Below are 16,508 nucleotides of genomic sequence, written 5' to 3' on the forward strand. Positions count from 1 at the left end.
CCCAGCCCCCAGGATGCAGGCCCACCTCCTCCTCGCTGAGCAGGTATTCAGGGGGTGGGTTGTATGACTCGGCGTGGCCTGGCAGGGCCAGCTTGGGAGCGGGCACGTGCATCTTGTGGCGCCCCAGCACGGCGTTGGGGTCCTCCTGGGCCCACAGGTCATAGAAGCTGGGGGTGGGGTCTCGGGGCCGGCGAGGCTGGATCCAGCCCATCTTGATGGCGTGCACCATGCGAGAGACCTGCATAGGCAGCCGGGTCAGGACGGGCAGCGCGGGGCGGGCAGCCCAGGTCAAGCCCCAGGGGCCGTGTGCCCCACCTTCTCCTTCTCCACCAGGGAGGGGATGAAGCTGCGCTTGTCGGCCGGGCGGTTGGTCACCGGGTGGATCATGATGTCCCCACTGAAGAAGTCGACAGCCGGCTGAGGGAAAAGATGTGGGCATGTGGGCCAGCGTGGCTGAGGCCCTGCTGGTGCCTCCAGGACCCCCATCTCCCCAGGGCCAGCCACTGCCACCTACCTCATAGGGGTTGAAGCCCATGTCCCCAAACTGGCCACTCTGCAGCCGCCGCACCAGGGCCACCTGCTCATCCGTCAGTCTCAGGTCCCGCCCTGTCATCGGGTCCTGCACAGTGCGCCTGGAGACTGCCAGTCAGACCCCGCCAGCCCTGCCCCACCCCTCGGGCCCACCCCGGCTGCTGGCCCCACCCCACCAGCCCTCACCAGTAGTCAGGGTCATCCATCTTGTCCAGGAACTGGTCCAGCTCATCCCGGGTCCGCAGGGGCTTGTAGATGCGCCTGCCATCCAGGTCGTAGCCCACGTGGGGGAAGTCATCGTACCACTCCAAGGGCACGTTGCCCACCGTGTTCCGGATGTCCTGCAGCCGGGGGCCACCATGTCAGCATCTGACCCTACAAGGCCCACCCCCGCTTCAGGCCGCCCAGGGGAGCAGGTGAGGAGGTTGCAGGGTGAGTGCAGGCCCAGCCTCAAGTGCCCTGAGGTCACTGGCCCTGACCTACGCCCGTTCCCCAGCCCTGGGGTCTGACGTGGCATGGCGGCCACGCTGCCCCCACCCCCGCCCTCGGAGGCGCCGGAGCTGCACCTTCACATTTTCCACTGAAGTGGTGCCAACCCCAGAGCTCCCCCCTCAATGGATTCCTTGGCCAGGGCTCTGGGCAGCCACAGACAGGGATGACCTCATCACCCGCGGGCTCCCTCCCCTGGCAGGGGCCTTAGGCAGAAGTGGGCAGCTGTAAGACGGGGACTCGGGGAAGACCCCAACTGACCCATTCCACAGAGAGGCAGAAGCCAAGACCTCTCTGTGGGGGACCCCCCACCATCTGCCCTCGGCCCCTCCCCAGACAGAACAGCCACGTTCCTGGACGTACATTCCTGGTTGCAACCCCTGCCAGCCGCCACCCTCGCTCCTTCCAGCCTGGGGACCGCTGCCCAGGCGGCTGTTTCCTGCAACAGTAGCCACGGGGAGGGGCCCAGGCAAGACAGAGCACAGCTGGGAGCCTGCCGGGCCCCTGCCGCAGGAGGGACCCCTTGGGCCCTGCCCCCTGCTGAGGGTCCTTCCCTCTCCTCCTCATGGAGATAGGGGGCCACCCCCAAATTGGATAATGAGGGTATGTGTGTGTTTCCTGAGGGGCCTGGTGGCCCTAGAGAGGAACGGGGGAAGGAGGAGGGGGCAAGGAGACCGACCGGGTGAGAGGTCCACACAGCACAGGAACAGGGGACCTGGCCAGCTAGCAGGAGGCACGCAGTCTGTGCCAAGCCTGGAGAGGCAGGTGCAGGACAGACAGGCGGAGAGACTGAGCTCTAGGCCCCTGAATACTCGCCTGTGCCCGCCCCCTGCACACGGCCTGGCACAGGCAGGCGCTGGCGCACATGGGAGGCAGAGACAGACAGGGTGCGGTCAGGCAGCAGGGCCAGGGCGGCTGGGTTAACTCAGTTGTGCCACGGGAGAAAACGGGGTGGTGGGTCCTGCTGACCTTCCTCCCCTCTCCCGGGGAGGGGGGCACTGCAGTTTTGGGGCCCTGAGTAACTACAGCCCAGAAGCGACCTCCCACTTCCTCTGCATCCCCAGAGACGGAACGATGCCCTAAAGACCCCCCCCCGCCCCCTCCCGCCGCCAAAGCGTGGCCACAGAAGGCCGAGGGACGCGGCGGGCGCTGCTCGAGGAGCCTCCAGGCTGAGAGGGGCGGGGCGTGCGCGGGGGAGGGGCCGGGACGCCGCTATAAAGGCGCAGCTCGGGGCCCCGCTCCAGCCCGGGACGCACATGTGCGCGCGGCGCCCGGCAGCTGCCACCGCGGGGCGCAGCCGAGACGGCGCAACCGAGACCCCGCGCCTCGCCCCGGCCGGCCCGCGAGGCCCGCGGCGGCCGCAGGAGGCGGCATGAGCAGCGCGCGACAGAGCTGACGCCGCGCCCCCGCCGGCCCCATGTCCTTCGCCACGCTGCGCCCGGCGCCGCCGGGCCGCTACCTGTACCCCGAGGTGAGCCCGCTGTCGGAGGACGAGGACCGCGGCAGCGACAGCTCGGGCTCCGACGAGAAACCCTGTCGCGTGCACGCGGCGCGCTGCGGTCTCCAGGGCGCCCGGCGGAGGGCGGGGGGCCGGCGGGCCGGGGGCGGGGGGTCAGGGGGCCGGCCAGGCCGTGAGCCCCGGCAGCGGCACACGGCGAACGCGCGCGAGCGAGACCGCACCAACAGCGTGAACACGGCCTTCACGGCGCTGCGCACGCTGATCCCCACCGAGCCCGCCGACCGCAAGCTCTCCAAGATTGAGACGCTGCGCCTGGCCTCCAGCTACATCTCGCACCTGGGCAACGTGCTGCTGGCGGGCGAGGCCTGCGGCGACGGACAGCCCTGCCACTCCGGGCCCGCCTTCTTCCACGCGGCGCGCGCCGGCAGCCCCCCGCCGCCGCCCCCGCCGCCTCCCACCCGCGACGGCGAGAACACCCAGCCCAAACAGATCTGCACCTTCTGCCTCAGCAACCAGAGAAAGTTGGTGAGCACGGGCCGTGGGGCGCCGAGGGGGCCTCCAACGCGCCCCTCAGCCCACACCTGCCAAGCAGAGGAGGCGAGGCCGCACGGGCAGGGCTCCCCAACAGGGCACAGGCAGGCACACCTGTAACACAGGCCTGCTGGGGGTTGGGGCCTTCTCCTGGGGCTCCTCTCCAGGGTGTCCCTAGGACACTCGGCTCCCAGTGGAGTGTGGAGTCCCCTGCAGGGAGCTGCATGAGGGGTAAGAGCTAGGGATGGCCAAAGGGGCCCACCCAGGGCGGGGAGGCTGGGGAGCTGGACCAGGCCGCTGCGAGCTTCCCTTTTCAGTAAGTTGAAAGGTGGAGTGAAAACAGCTGAGTTCAGAAATAGGCTGCAAGGCAAGAGAGGAAGGACCCCGGGGTCTTAGCCCCTGCGGCCCACCACTGGCCTAAGCCATCTTGGGCACCTGCTGTCCGTCCCCCACCTAGGCTGCACACCAAGACACCAGGTCCTGTAGGGCTGCCCGAGAGGGCCCCCGCAGGAGAGCTGGCCAGCTGTGATTTACAACTCCTGCTGTGCTTGGTGGCACCGGAAAAGCAGGGTGAGCAGGGAGAAAATACGGCACGGCTTTTCCCAATCCCCATTTCCTCTCCAGACAGCACGCGCCAGCTCCTGGGGCCTGAACATCTGGGAAATTTAATTTTACAATTTCGGCTGTGCAGCAGTATGCTCCCCTCCCCAAAACGCTTGAGGGAAGCTGGGGTGAGCCGGGAAGGAGGTGCCTCAGCGCTGGCCACCTGAGATGGCACCCAGCAGGGAGGCCAGAGAGGCGCAGACTGGCACTGGGCTCTGCCGGGGCCTGACACTCCTCCCTCCCCTCTGCAGAGCAAGGACCGCGACAGAAAGACAGCGATTCGCAGTTAGGAGGTGGCCGGCAGCAGCCAGGAGGCAGACGCTGCTGGGGGAGGTGGATGCCCGGGGTGACCGCAGACAGCCCCCACCTTGGACCTGAGCTGGGCAAGGCCCACCGCAAGCATGCCCCCAGGCCAGCCCTGGCTGCGAGCAGGGCCAAGGGACAGACGGACGTACAGACAGGCGCCGGCAGCGGGACTCTGCGCTGGCCCCAGCACCTGCCCGGGCCCACTGGAACTTTCTGCGCTGGCTTTTCTTCCGGCCACTGTGTGATGGCGTCTTGTGTTTTTGATATGATAATATAAAGTCTGAAAATTTTGTATAATTAAAAACAAAACAGTATCTTCCAAATATGGAGGCCAACTGTCCTCATAAAAGGTTCAGAATTCACCCCCAGCCCCCAGCCTGAGCCTCCATTCCCACCCTTGGTGGTCCCATCCTCCTTGGGCCAAGTACCCCGGCTCCCTGGGAAGCCCCCACTTTCCAGGCTCAGGGCCACCGCTCCCTGGGCTGAGGAGGTGAGGACGGGCTTAGCTCACCCACAGAGCCTCATATCGGGAAGCTGTGGGGTGGGGACAAGGGAGCCACGCAGGGAGAGAGGGTGGGGGAGGAGCTGCGTGGCAGAAGATGGGGAGAGTGAGGCACAAGGCAGGGATGCCATAAGGCAGGGACAGAGGCAGCGGCAGGGCAGGGGAACCCCACTCTCGGGCCTGTCGGGCACCCAGGGGCCCTGAGGGTGAGGAGGGCGCTGCATGTGGCCACAAGGAGTGGAGCAAGCTGTGCTGCCCGGCAGAGGGGGTGGGCTCCCGGCCCCAGCGAAGGCAGTGGGTGTCCTGCCTCCACGAGCCTTGACTGGAGAGAGAGGCATCTCCTCATGCACCAGTGCCACTTGGCCCCTGGAAGCACTGCCCACATGGGAAGGAGGACCCCTGGCCACCCTCCTCCCACCACCATGTCCCACGCAGCCCCCTGAAGACCCGCCCACCACAGGAGGTGGGTTTGGCCCCCACAGCGCTCTGTGCACAGCTGGCCGGCCATTAAAATCCTGCAGGTGACAATTACCGTTTAGTGGTGTGAGCTCAGTGGGCACAGAGAGAAGAAAGGCGGGCGGTGCTGTGTGGACCACCTCCCCCCAACCCTGCCAGGCCACAGCCTAACTTCCGGCTGGATGGACAATGGCTGACGGTGCCAGATGCGGGCGTCAGGGCGGCAGCCGGCCCCAGTTCCCCGCTAGCACAGGCACGGACGTACCCTCGGGGGGGAGACCAGGTGCTGTGGCCCACGTGGGCATGGGTGGAGGGCTGGCCCAGGACTGCCCCTCCTCTGCAAAGACAGGCTCCAGGGAGCGGCGGAGCAGGAAGCAGTGGTGTAATTTTGGAGGAAATTCTCAAAGCCAGAGCCATTAAGGGCTAGAGGGGGGCTGCGTCCAATCTGATAGAAATATAACAGGATAAAAAGTCACAACGGCAGGTTTCGTTCAGAGAGAAACCCAACCCCAAATTTCCTCTCCCTAATCCTGCAGGAGCCCACAGCTGGCCAGAGGGAGGGGAGGAGAGGACAAGCTCAGTCACTGCAGAAGCCTCCGCCCGCCGGGAAGCCAGGGCCCAGGGGATGTGGGGATGCAGCTAGGGGCTGAGGCAGCCCCTTCCCTTTTCGGGAGCTTTCCTCACACCCCCGCCCCGCCACCCTCCCAGGCACCAAGGCGCTGGTGAGTGAGGAGCAGGGTGGACCCAGGAGCATGGCCAGGCCGGGCACTCTGCATAGCACCCTAAGGCCCATGGCGCCCACGCCAGCCCTCCCTCCACTGGGCACTGGGTGTAGTTCTGTAGGGAGGGTCCATAGCCCACCTACCCCTCACCTCCAGGCCTCCCATTTCCAGACCTGGGCCTGGTGGGGGTTGCAAACCTCCACATGAAACCCCCACCTCAGTGGCCGGTCAGCGTTGGCGACAAATCGGATGGAAGATACTGAAAGTCCCCAGGGCAGGGACACCAGGGGCTGCTGGCCTGAGCGGGCAGGTGCGGGGCGTCGGCGGCTGGCACCAAGGACAGGGCAGCGCCAGCTTGGAGCGGGAATGCAGGAGGCCAGACGAGCAGGTGGAAAGGTGCGGACCAGGCTGGGGAGGTCTGGGCAGGGTCAAGGGGGAGTACAGGGAAAAGGGGCATCAGAGCCCCCGTGGACTGGGGTCAGAGTTTGGGGTATCTAACGAGGCTAGAAGGGAACAGGGAACAACAACCTGGAGGCCTCACAGCTGAAAGGATCCCCAGGGCCCTGCTGGTTGGGGTGCAGCACTCACAGCCATCACAGCCAAGCCCTCCGCCTCAGGCCTGGGCAGCCAGCCCAGCCGCTCCCTGAGCTGCACCGGTAGCAGCGGCCGAGGGCCCGGCCCGCCAGCCAGCAAGAGGGGAGGGGCGGGGGAGGAACACTCCGTCACCCTCCACTGCTCCAGAAATTCAAACCAGACCGGGGGTGGCGTGGGCTGACCCCCAGGCCTGCGGCGGCCCACCCGAATCCACTCGCAGCTCACAGCCGCCGGGCAGACGAGTGGCAGGTGCTCCCTGCCCACCACAGCCCCTGGCTCCCTTCCCAGAGTGCTGGCCTCACCTCCACAGAGACCCAGGGCTCCCTCCGCCTGTGCCCCACAGAGGCAGCTGGGACGGAAGGGGCCCCAGCCTGCACCCTGGGCCAGCAGCCGCCCCTGTGAGCTGAGCTGGGCTGGAAACACTCTGCTGGGCCTCAGCTGTCAGCTCCTGTCCCCGGCCTGGGGAACGAGCTGCTGGCGGGACACATGATTCATCACGGCCGCCTGCGCCCACCACCCGCCCCGCCCTGTGCAGCACCTGCGGGCTGCCAGGAAACACATGTGACCCCTCCGGGTCAGGCCCCGCACCGAGAGCCCGGGCAGGCCGGGGGCACACACAGACCCAGCGTCAGGGCTCTCCTGGGGGCCGCCCAGCCCCAAGGACAGGCCCCCAGCCCAGACTGCACCGGACACAGGCCGCAACCGGCTGATGTGTCGGCTGGGATTTTTCCGCTCTCGATGAGCCCCCTTCCCTCCCCCTCCCCAAAGTGGCTGCAGCTGTCAGGACCACAGATTGGAACTGCAGGTATGGGGCTGGCCCGCTGCCCGCCTCCTCCCGTGTCTGTCTGCGAGAGAGGAAGCCGGCCCACCTCTGGAATCCTTCACTCTCTCCTCGTTCCGCCTCTCCCACCTGTCCCCCGGGAGCGTGGGGTCAGCCGCCCTCGCTCCGTCTCTCTCTTCCCCAGCCCCTCTCCGATTACAATGCGGGTAGTGTTCAGCGTTCGCGCCGCTCCCCTGCACAAAACGCCCGCCTGTCTCGGAGCGCCACACGGCCTTCCTGTGTGACGTGAGGCCGCCGCCTCCTCCTCTTCCTCAGGGTTTTATCTGTCAAAGTGCTCAGGGCAAGGCCAGGGCGGGAGGCTCACCTGCTGCATCTCACCCTACTGAAGGTTCCAGCAGGGGTGCTGGGCCCTGGCACCGGGGCCAGAGGGGAGAAAGCCAGGTCCTGCTTAGTCTCCTCCTCCTCAAAGTCCAAACCAGCTGAGCGACCCCGGCCCAAGGTGGGGCCCAGGCAGGAGGAGCCACCAGCCCAGACACCCTCAGCTCCGGCCCGGCTCCCGCCAACCACACATCTGCCCTTCTAGAGGTTGGGCACACAGCTCGGCCTTCTTCCGGCACCTCCACCACTGGAGAGAAGCCACTACTGACCCAGGGGTCCCTGCACCTCCACAGCTGGGAGGGCAGCAAGTCACCCCCTGGGGGTCTGCAGGCTGGAGAGAAGCCACTGCCGACCCAGGGGTTCCTCCAGACCTGGCCTGCCTCAGTCTCTGCTGGGGCTGGCCCAGGGACACTGGCTGTTCCCAGGCAGAACACCCCAATGCCTGGCATCTCCTAAGCAGGGGCTCCCAGAAACTCCTGCAGGATGCTGGGGGTGGGGCATGACACCCCAAACACCCCCCCACCGACATCCACCAGTGCTCACTCCTCCTCGGCCTGCTCTGAGCCCCACAACTCAGAGCTACAGCTTCCAGGTGGGGTGGGGACAGGGCTCTAGAGGTCCACGCCTGCCCAGCCCCCAACTCCAGACACCTCCAAAATCTAATTCTGGAGACCTTTCCCCCAGTCCTGATCCACGCACACACACGCACCTGGGACTCCCGTCCCCTGCAGAACAGCCCCAGCCTTGGGACACACACCCAGACCCAGCTCTCCCCAGCCGGCCTCCCCAGAGGGCCCAGAGCCTGCAGCCGTCACCACCTGCCCGACAGACCTTGCCCTCCCATGCCTTCCCCGGCTCCACTCCACAGGCTGCTCTGCCAGCCCCAGGGCAAAGCCCCCGCTCAAGAGCCCTGTAGAGCACCCCCCCTGCCCACCCGGGTTCCAGCTGCCAAGGACACTGGCCCCGAGTGGGCACAGCAGGCCAGGGCCCCCACCACCCTTGCAGCCCACAAGCAGGAGGACGCGGCTCTGAAGAGGCCACTCCCACCTGCCAGCCACTGCCCCGCCCTGCTTCATCCGAGAGCCCAGGGTGCCCCCATGCGGGCCCTGGCTTCCCTGCCCCTCCTCACTGACCCCAGGGTCTCTCCTCTCCCAAACCGGACAACTGAGTGCAGCAGGCCAGGCCTAGGAGGGCCTTCAAGCTGGCCAAGGGGCACGCAGCCGTCAGGCTACACACACCCACCCACAGCCTGGGTAGCAGGGCGCGCCCGTTTCCCTCCTCAGTGGAAAGGGACCAGACCCGAGGGCCAGCCCCAGCCCAGTCAGCAGCCCCCTCGGAGGCAGGCATGCAGGCGGCCGCGGGGGTGGATGGCCGCCAGGGAGATTGGGGCGGTCTGTAGGCCCGGGCGCCCTCCACAAGCAGCGTGGGGAGGGCCGTTCGCTCGCCGGGAAACCTGAGCCGAGGCCGCGCTGCCAGCAGCGACGCAAGCCTGAGTGCGCGGGGCCAGGACGCGGGGGCGGGGGCGGCCCGGAGGAGCGGAGGCCGCCAGCACTGGAGGCAGCTGCCGGTTCAGTAGCTGGGAGAAGCCATTAACGGCGCTTGGCGCGAGAGCAGAGGGGACCACGGGCTCTGGACGCAGACAGGCCCGGCTGCATCCCTGCGGGAACCTGACTCACAGCCCAGGCAGGGCCGGGGGCACCGGGGAGCCGCCAAGGCTGCACCCCAGCCCCAGACCCCAGACCCCAGTGGAGGCCTTGTGGGAGATGGTCCCAGGCCAGCACCACGGGGCACGGGAAAGGGACAGCAGAGGGCGGCTCCTCTGGCCAGAGCTGACGGCCACCCAGATCCCTCAGCCTGCTCCGCTTTCCTGACACACGCGGCCACAGGCAGGGGAGGGTGGGCGGCTGCACCCTCTACCTTAGCAGCCACCTGGCCTCAGTTTCTCCCAACCGCTCGAATCAAAGCGGAGGGGCAGCTTCCGCAAAGGCCGAGCAGCCCCCTTGCCCCGCCCCTCCACCCCGGCCCACCTCCCCGGGGGTCCCAGCGGCTGGATGAGATCACGTCTGTGAAGCTCCAGGCGCGGTGGGAGAGGGGTGAGGTGGCCATGCGGGGGCGGGGCAGCCGCAGCTCAGCCGGCTCCTGGGGGCCCCCCACTGCCGGGCGGCAGGACCCCAGCCAGGCCCAGCGCCTCCTCCAGGGGCTCCGCCCGCCTCCCTCCGCCTGCTCGCTGCTGCCTGCGCACCTGGGGGAGGGGAATAAGAGACCAAGAGCTGGAATACAGTTCTCCCGTGAGGGGCTGCTCAGGTCTTCAAAAGTCAGCGTCCAGCAGGGGGTCCCTGAAGCGGTGAGAGGCCCTGAAACCCCAGTGTCATCCAGGTCCAGGCCCTGGATCCAGACCCAGGAAGGGCAGGGAAGTGGCCTGAGGAGAAGGGGAGGCAGGTGGGCAGGGGGTGGCAGGGAGGCACCTCCCACCAGCAGGAGCTTGGCCCGACCTTCTCAGCATCACAGCCACTGCCACCCGAGCGCTCCAGCTGAGATCACCGCTTGCAGAAGCACACGCCCCAGCGGCACCCTCCCTGCCCTGCTACCAGGGGCCTCTCCACAGCCCTGAAAGGCCCTGGCAGTGAGGTCGGCCCTCTCCCAGCCAGCTCTGCCCAGTGCTGAGGAGGACCATGGTCCTGGTGCCACGGCCACCTCCAAGGACACGGGGCTGCCTGACGGGCCCTGCTGTCCTCACCCCACTGTCTCATCGGAGAGCTGCAGGCTGTCTCCCACCTCCCAAGCCTCTTCCCTGCCCACCTGTGGCCCCAAATCACTCCCCTAGGGCCACTCCACTTTGCTCCAAGGGAACAGAGACCTAGGCAGATGCAGACTTCTCTGGACGGGAGGCATCTGTCCGGGCCTGGCCTGGCTCCTGAAAGCTGAGCTCTGCCGCCCCCTCGAGCCACTGGCCGGCTGTGCTGGCAGGAGCACCGGGCGGCACCCCGGCTCCCTCGCTGTCACTCAGACCAACATATGGGATAGTCATCACTGGAGGAAGCAGCCCCCACATCCCTGGCCAGCTTCCTCCCGGCACAGCAGGGGGCTGCCCACCCGGCAGGCGGCGGTGGCACTGGACAGGCCTGGCAAAGCACCCCCAGGGGCAGCAGGGTCCCATAGGCCCTGCCGAGGCCCCTCCCCCGGCCTCCGCGCTCCGTTTACAATCATCATCGATTTCTCAAAATACCAAATATAAAAAAGTAGCCGACAGGATGTGGCTGCCGACAGCCAGAGCCCCTGGGAGGGGGAGGGGAGACAGGCAGGGAGTGCGCGGCGTGGCCCCCCCCTCTCTGAGCGAGCCCGCTGCTCCGGCCAGGAAACCAATTTATTTTGTTTTGTCTCTGTTCTCTGAACGCGCAGCAGAGACCGGATCGGGCGGGCGGCCAAGGCTCCTGCAGCCACAGCCAAGAGAGCCAAAGGATGGGGGAGGAACCTGGGGGGAGGGGGGCGCGTGTCTCCCCCAGGCCCCCCAGGGACAGCCCCTGACAGGCAGGCAGGAAGAGCTCCTTCGGGAAGGCCCTACACCAAAGCCTTCTCCTTCCCCCACAGCCCCCAGGGCCCAAAGGGGACTCCGCCTCACACCCAGGTGCCCCACTGGGACCATAGTCCTACCCTGGGGCCAGGCCACACTGAGGAGGGTACAGGCAGGCATTGCCTCTGGCCTCAGAGCTTCTCAGAGCTTCCAGCCTCTCCCAGATGAGGGCAGCCCCCCGCAGCCAAATCTGCTCCTGGACACAGCCCGGTGCCAGCCTCTCCACGCCGGCGGAGCCCAGCCCGGTGCCGGAGCCCAGCCCGATGCCAGCCTCTCCACGCTGGTGGAGCCCAGCCCAGCAGCACGCATCCCCCTTTGCCTGCAAGCTCCTTATGAGAAACAGCCGACCTCCTGCCCCTCCTGAGATGTGCTCCTGGGACTCAATCAGAGGTCCCGAGGCAATGGCCCCAGCCCACATCAGCCACCACCAGGGGTGGGGGCGGGGGGACCCCAGGGGAAGGGAAGGGCCACCAATGCCCAGAACATCAGGACATTAGGAGGTGGTCCTGGCCCTGTTCTGCCCGCCTGGCCCACAGCCAACCTGTGGCCCACCCCACAGCACACATGACAGGGGCACCACCCATGCCCATGACCCCACCCAGACTGTGACCCCCCACCCCGACCATGCACTCCGCACCCAGGGAGCCCACAGCCACCCTGCAGACGCCACAGGAGCCCATGGAGCCTGTCCACAGGCCAGGGTTGACACAGGGGCATGGAGCCACACCCAGGTCCTTCCCCTACACAGGCAATGATGACACACATACATTGCAGTCTTGTGTCCCAGACCCCGAAATTGCTCTTGCAGACGGGGAAGCAGGACGCCCACACGGGCCTTGGCTCCAATAGTGTGACCCACCTGCAGCAGGTCCCAGCATCCCCCAGGGCAACCCCAGCCCAAACGCCCAGCACCTGCTAGGCTGTGATGGAAACCGCCCCACCCTGCCCAGTGGGAACCAGCCCCAGCCCCACCTCCTCATCAGAGCTGTCCTCCGCATACTCATCCCCAATCCGGGCACTCGCCACCTCTGTCCTCGGGCAAGGGGTGCCGGCCTGCAGAGAGAGGGAGAAAATGGTTACTTCAGGGGACACAGGATGCCCTTTGACCTTGGGGGGATCCCAGGAAGCCCACCACCCCCAAATCTCTGAGCAGCTCCAGCCTGGCCCAGGCCTCAGCACAAGGCCAAGAACACCCAGCTCTAAGGGGCCTCTGGGGGCTGTGGCTGGCACCCAGCACCGCAGGTCCTGCCCACAGCCCTGTCCTCTGTAAGGGCTAGACTGCAGCCTCCCCAGGCCTCTGTCCCTGGGCTGACACCGGGGTCAGGCTAGACACGGAGGCCACTGCGGCAGTCAGGAGCAAAGCCGCCAGCTGAGGACTAAGACCCCCACCCACCGCCAACCACCCCGTACCCCCATTCATGTCAAAGCCACAAGACTCCTCCCAGAGGCCCCACATGGCGCTCCTGCCGAGCCCCGCCTGGGACAGGGGGCGACATGGTCGAGGGGAAGGAGCAGACACAGCCGTCACAGCAGTGTCACTGGGAGCAATGCTCTTGAAGGGGTGGGGGACACACATTGTCCACCCATCCCGGGAGCCACGTCCAGCCAGCAGAGGGCCCAGAGAGGGCCCCAAACACTCGGCCTGCAGCCCCCACAGGCTCCCTGGAGCCCAGCATTCTCCCACCCACCACGTCCACAGCCCAGGCTGACCCCATCCCACCGGGTCACAGAGTGGGCGCCACTGAGAATTCACATCCCAACCTGGAAAACAGATTCTGCCCTCAACTGGGGAGGTGAGGATGGCTCCAACCGGATCGGGTTTACTGGCAGAACCAAGGCTGATGGGGAAAACAGGCCCACCTCTCACCCGTGGGGGCAGTAAAGTGCTGGGGCACAGGAACCCCAGAGCGAGGGCGGGCACGCCCCACCCCCGCCCCAAGCCCCTCTTCCCTCCGGCCCGGGCTCCTCCCCTGCCTGTTTTTTCCTTCAATATAAAGAGAGATGGGAGACTAAGTTTTTTCCCAGGCCAGGAACAAGGAAAGGATTCAGTTTCCACGTCTCCCCCTGCCGCTGACAGTGGCCTGAGGCGTTCAGTGACACTGAGCTCTTGCCCCTGCCTGGAGCACACAAGCCCCCACAGCCGCAGCAGATACGCGACCCCGGCCCCAAGCCCCAGACCTGCACAAGGGCAGTTCCACACCAAGCTGCGGTCGGCTGCCCCTGCCTGGCCTCTGCTGATGGGCGTCAGGCTGGGCTTCCAACCCCTCACAGTGGCCAGGGCTGAAGCATCGTACCCTGGAGTCCCAGCCTCGTTGCTCATGGGCCACAGTCCCAAGGTCCTGGCAGGTGACAAAAGACTTGTCACCCAGCGCTCTGTGCCCCGTGGCCCCTGTGCTGGATGTGGACAGGCCACGGCACAGGCAGGCTCTGGGTTCCCAGGGGTGCAGCATCCCCGTGGGACAGCTGTGGGGCACACTGAGTCCACCAGGGGGCGACAGCGCTCAGCCAGGCCCAGCACCTGAAGGGCAGGGGCGGTGCGGGCAGGGGCGACGTGGGCAGGGGTGGCCACTGCTGGGAACTGCCTGACCTAGAAGGCCCCTTCAGATTTTGGAGGCAGATGCTGTGGGGCATTGAACATATTTTTTTTAATTTAAAAATTAGAGGAAAAGGCCACTAAAACCCTAACAACGCAGACAACGGAACACGAGCCCACGCCGTGCTCTGGACTCCGAGGGACAGGACCCCCTCCCCGCCACGCCCATGCCTGGAGTCAGCCGAGATCCTCCAGGGCCTCCAGCACCACCCACAGTGTGCGCGGCCTGACTGAGGACCTCCGCTGCTGGGGGGACACAAGGGATGCGGGGTCCACGTGCAGGGGTCCCTGAGGAGGGGTCAGGCCTGATGGAGCTCGAGAGTGGTGTGAGGGTGAAGGAAAAGCTGAGAGAGTGGGCAGGCGAGCGCCACTGGGCAGAGGCAGGCGGGTCTGAAGGACCGACGGGTGGGCAGGGAGCCGCTGAGGGGGAGCGCAAGGACAAGGTGCCAGGAGCTCGGCAGTGCCAGCAGGAGGCGGGGCCGCTGGGGCCAAGGAAAGGCTGCTGCAGTCCCTGAACCCTGTGTGGCCTCTGCCCAGCCCCAGGGCTAGAATGTCACCACAAGGACCAAAGGGAGAAACCCACAGTGAGCTCAGCCAGCCAGAAACGGTGTCCAAGCACATGAGCCCCCTATTGTGACCGCACCAGAACCTCCCCTCCCCAGCATCAGGCCAGCCAGGCCGTACTCCACTGCCACGAACCAGGCATGAGACACGGGCTCTGCCCTCACCTCCTGGGAGACGATGGCAACAGAGCTGCGGTGTCCTGGGTCAGTGGGAAGAGAACTCTGCTCCCAGGGCTGCCCACAAGAGGGTTCTGCTGGAGACGTGGACAGCAGGAGGGAAGCAGTCCTAACTTGCCCGGGGACCAGAGCCAGAACATCACTGTCGGGGTGCCAAGGAGACCAAGAGAACTCAGCGCCGCACCACAGACCCCACACCCAGCACCTCAGCACTGCCAAGTCTCCCCAGGGCCCTGCCCACGCTAGCCGCAGGGTGCCCAACACAGAGACGGGCTGGTATCCAAGAGCTCTGTGCCGACGGCTCATGTGACAGCAACGACTCATCAACAGGTACCTAGGAAACCCACATTTTGTTTTAAAGAAAGTACATCAGCAGGAACTGAAAAGCCCAGAGAAAATACAGCCGAAAAACATCCCTTTTTACTCAAGGAAAAGGAAGGTAACTCGGGGGAGGAGCCCAAGAGTGGCAGGGTCGTTCCCAGGCATGGAGGCCAACCCTGCATGAGGCACTGGCCATGTGTGCTGCCACCAGAGGCCCCAAGACCACCGTGGGCCACGACCGCCATGGGCCCCAAGACCACCGTGGGCCACGACCGCCATGGGCCCCAAGACCACCACAGGCCACGACCGCCACGGGCCACGACCACCATGGGCCTCAAGACCACCACAGGCCACGACCACCATGGTCAAGACCACCACCAGCCATGTGCCCAGCCACCTTAGGACCACCACAGACCAGAGACCACTCCACAGCACTGTGACTCGGTGTCCCACTGCAGACAGCTGTGCAGAGAGGGGCCCAAGGACCCCCATCTGCTAGGCCTGGTTTAGATGAGACCCTGGCAGTGGAATGAGGTTCTGAGGAGCCTTGGGGGAAGAGTATTTGGCAAGCATAAGGGTGACTGTGACCATTTTAAAACACAGCCACAAACCTTTGATTTTCATCGCATCAAGAGACAGAGTCTATGTACCCCCCGCTGCAAAGCTGGTGGGCTTGTGGCTGCTTTACCCACCCAAGGGAGGCAGCCCACACTGACGCCACAAGATTCTGGGCTGAGGTCGTGAAGGCTGCGTGGCTCTGCCTGGCACAGGGGTGCCCTTCGTGAACATGGCTGTCAGGGGCGGTCTGGACGCACAAGAGGCCCAGCTGTGCTCACCCGAGATCCTCACCCAAGTCCCAGAGCACAGGATGTGAGCTGAGTGTCAATCTTCCTCAGGTGAAATGTACCAGAACCCTCTGGGGCCCCTCAGCGTGACACTGTACTCGGGGTGTACTGACCCTGCTGCTTCCGGCCTGAACTCCGACCCCTCGAATCCAGAATGCTACAAAATACCTGTTTAATGCTGCAAAGTGCCAGGGCAGGTGGCAGAACAGCTGCCTGACTCCCCCATGGGGGCCAAGAAGCTTGGAGCTGGCAGTCTTCAAAAGAACCCAAAGCAGGGCCACGGGCGGAGGCAAGAGCGGAGTTTACCACCAGCCCTGGCCCCTGGTCCCATCCCCAGCTCTGTGGTCCACACCCAGGCAACTTCGCCTGAGATGGGCTCCACTAACCAGCTGGTGAGAATCACTGGGGAGCCCCTTTCCAGACTCCACAGAGCTGCAGCTCCAGACCACTCTCCAGCAGACGGCACCAGCGTCCAGACCCCAGAACCACAGCGACAGGGGGCCCGAGTCCAGGCTTCCCACGCTGCAGCAACGCGCCCTGCCACCCGCCATTCCCAGAGCCTTCGCTGAGATGCTGGTGGGATCCCCTGCCCAAGAGTCTGCATTACGCTCCGGCACAGGCCAAACTCTCCTTAAATTATCTGGGAAGGCTGGGCCCGGAGGCTCACGCCTGTCATCCCAGCATTTTGGGAGACCGAGGCAGGCAGATCAGTTGAGGTTAAGAGTTCGAGACCAGCCTGGCCTACATGGAAAACCCTGTCTCTACTAAAAATACAAAAAATTAGCTGGGCGTGGTGGCGCTCACCTGTAATCCCAGCAGGAGGCTGAGGCAGAACTGCTTGAATCCGGGAGGTGGAGACTTAGCCGAGATCAGGCTACTGCACTCCAGCCTGGGCGACAGACAGACTCTTGTCTCAGAAAAAAAAAAAATCTGAAATCATCACTTTAATACCAGGTCTTAGGCCTTCTCTCACTTTAATATCGGGTCTTAGACCTTCTCTCACTTTAACACCAGGTCTTAGGCCTTCTCTCACTTTAACACCAGGTCTCAGGCCTTCTCTCACTTTAATATCGGGTCTCAGGCCTT

General features: G+C 65.4%; 2 protein-coding genes across 2 annotated transcripts in view; one reads left to right on the top strand and one right to left on the bottom strand.

Moving 5' to 3' along the window:
• The window catches only part of BOP1 (BOP1 ribosomal biogenesis factor), a 34,172-nt gene that overhangs the window by 2,412 nt on the left and 15,252 nt on the right, over positions 1-16,508 (bottom strand). Inside the window, exons 3-7 of the mRNA XM_032760784.2 lie at positions 11,896-11,976; positions 718-872; positions 515-632; positions 316-417; positions 26-238 (exon numbers count right to left, since the gene is read on the bottom strand). Of these exons, the coding sequence (XP_032616675.1) occupies positions 26-238; positions 316-417; positions 515-632; positions 718-872; positions 11,896-11,976 (669 nt within the window). The remainder of the gene's footprint in view (positions 1-25; positions 239-315; positions 418-514; positions 633-717; positions 873-11,895; positions 11,977-16,508) is intronic.
• Positions 1,738-4,242, top strand: SCX (scleraxis bHLH transcription factor). Its single transcript, XM_032760787.2, has 2 exons — positions 1,738-3,004; positions 3,865-4,242. The coding sequence occupies exons 1-2, from the start codon at positions 2,438-2,440 to the stop codon at positions 3,901-3,903; spliced, it is 606 nt and encodes a 201-aa protein (XP_032616678.1). The 5' UTR covers positions 1,738-2,437; the 3' UTR covers positions 3,904-4,242.

Source organism: Hylobates moloch, unplaced genomic scaffold (genome assembly GCF_009828535.3).
Source record: "Hylobates moloch isolate HMO894 unplaced genomic scaffold, HMol_V3 SCAFFOLD_9, whole genome shotgun sequence".
Classification (NCBI taxonomy): domain Eukaryota; kingdom Metazoa; phylum Chordata; class Mammalia; order Primates; family Hylobatidae; genus Hylobates; species Hylobates moloch.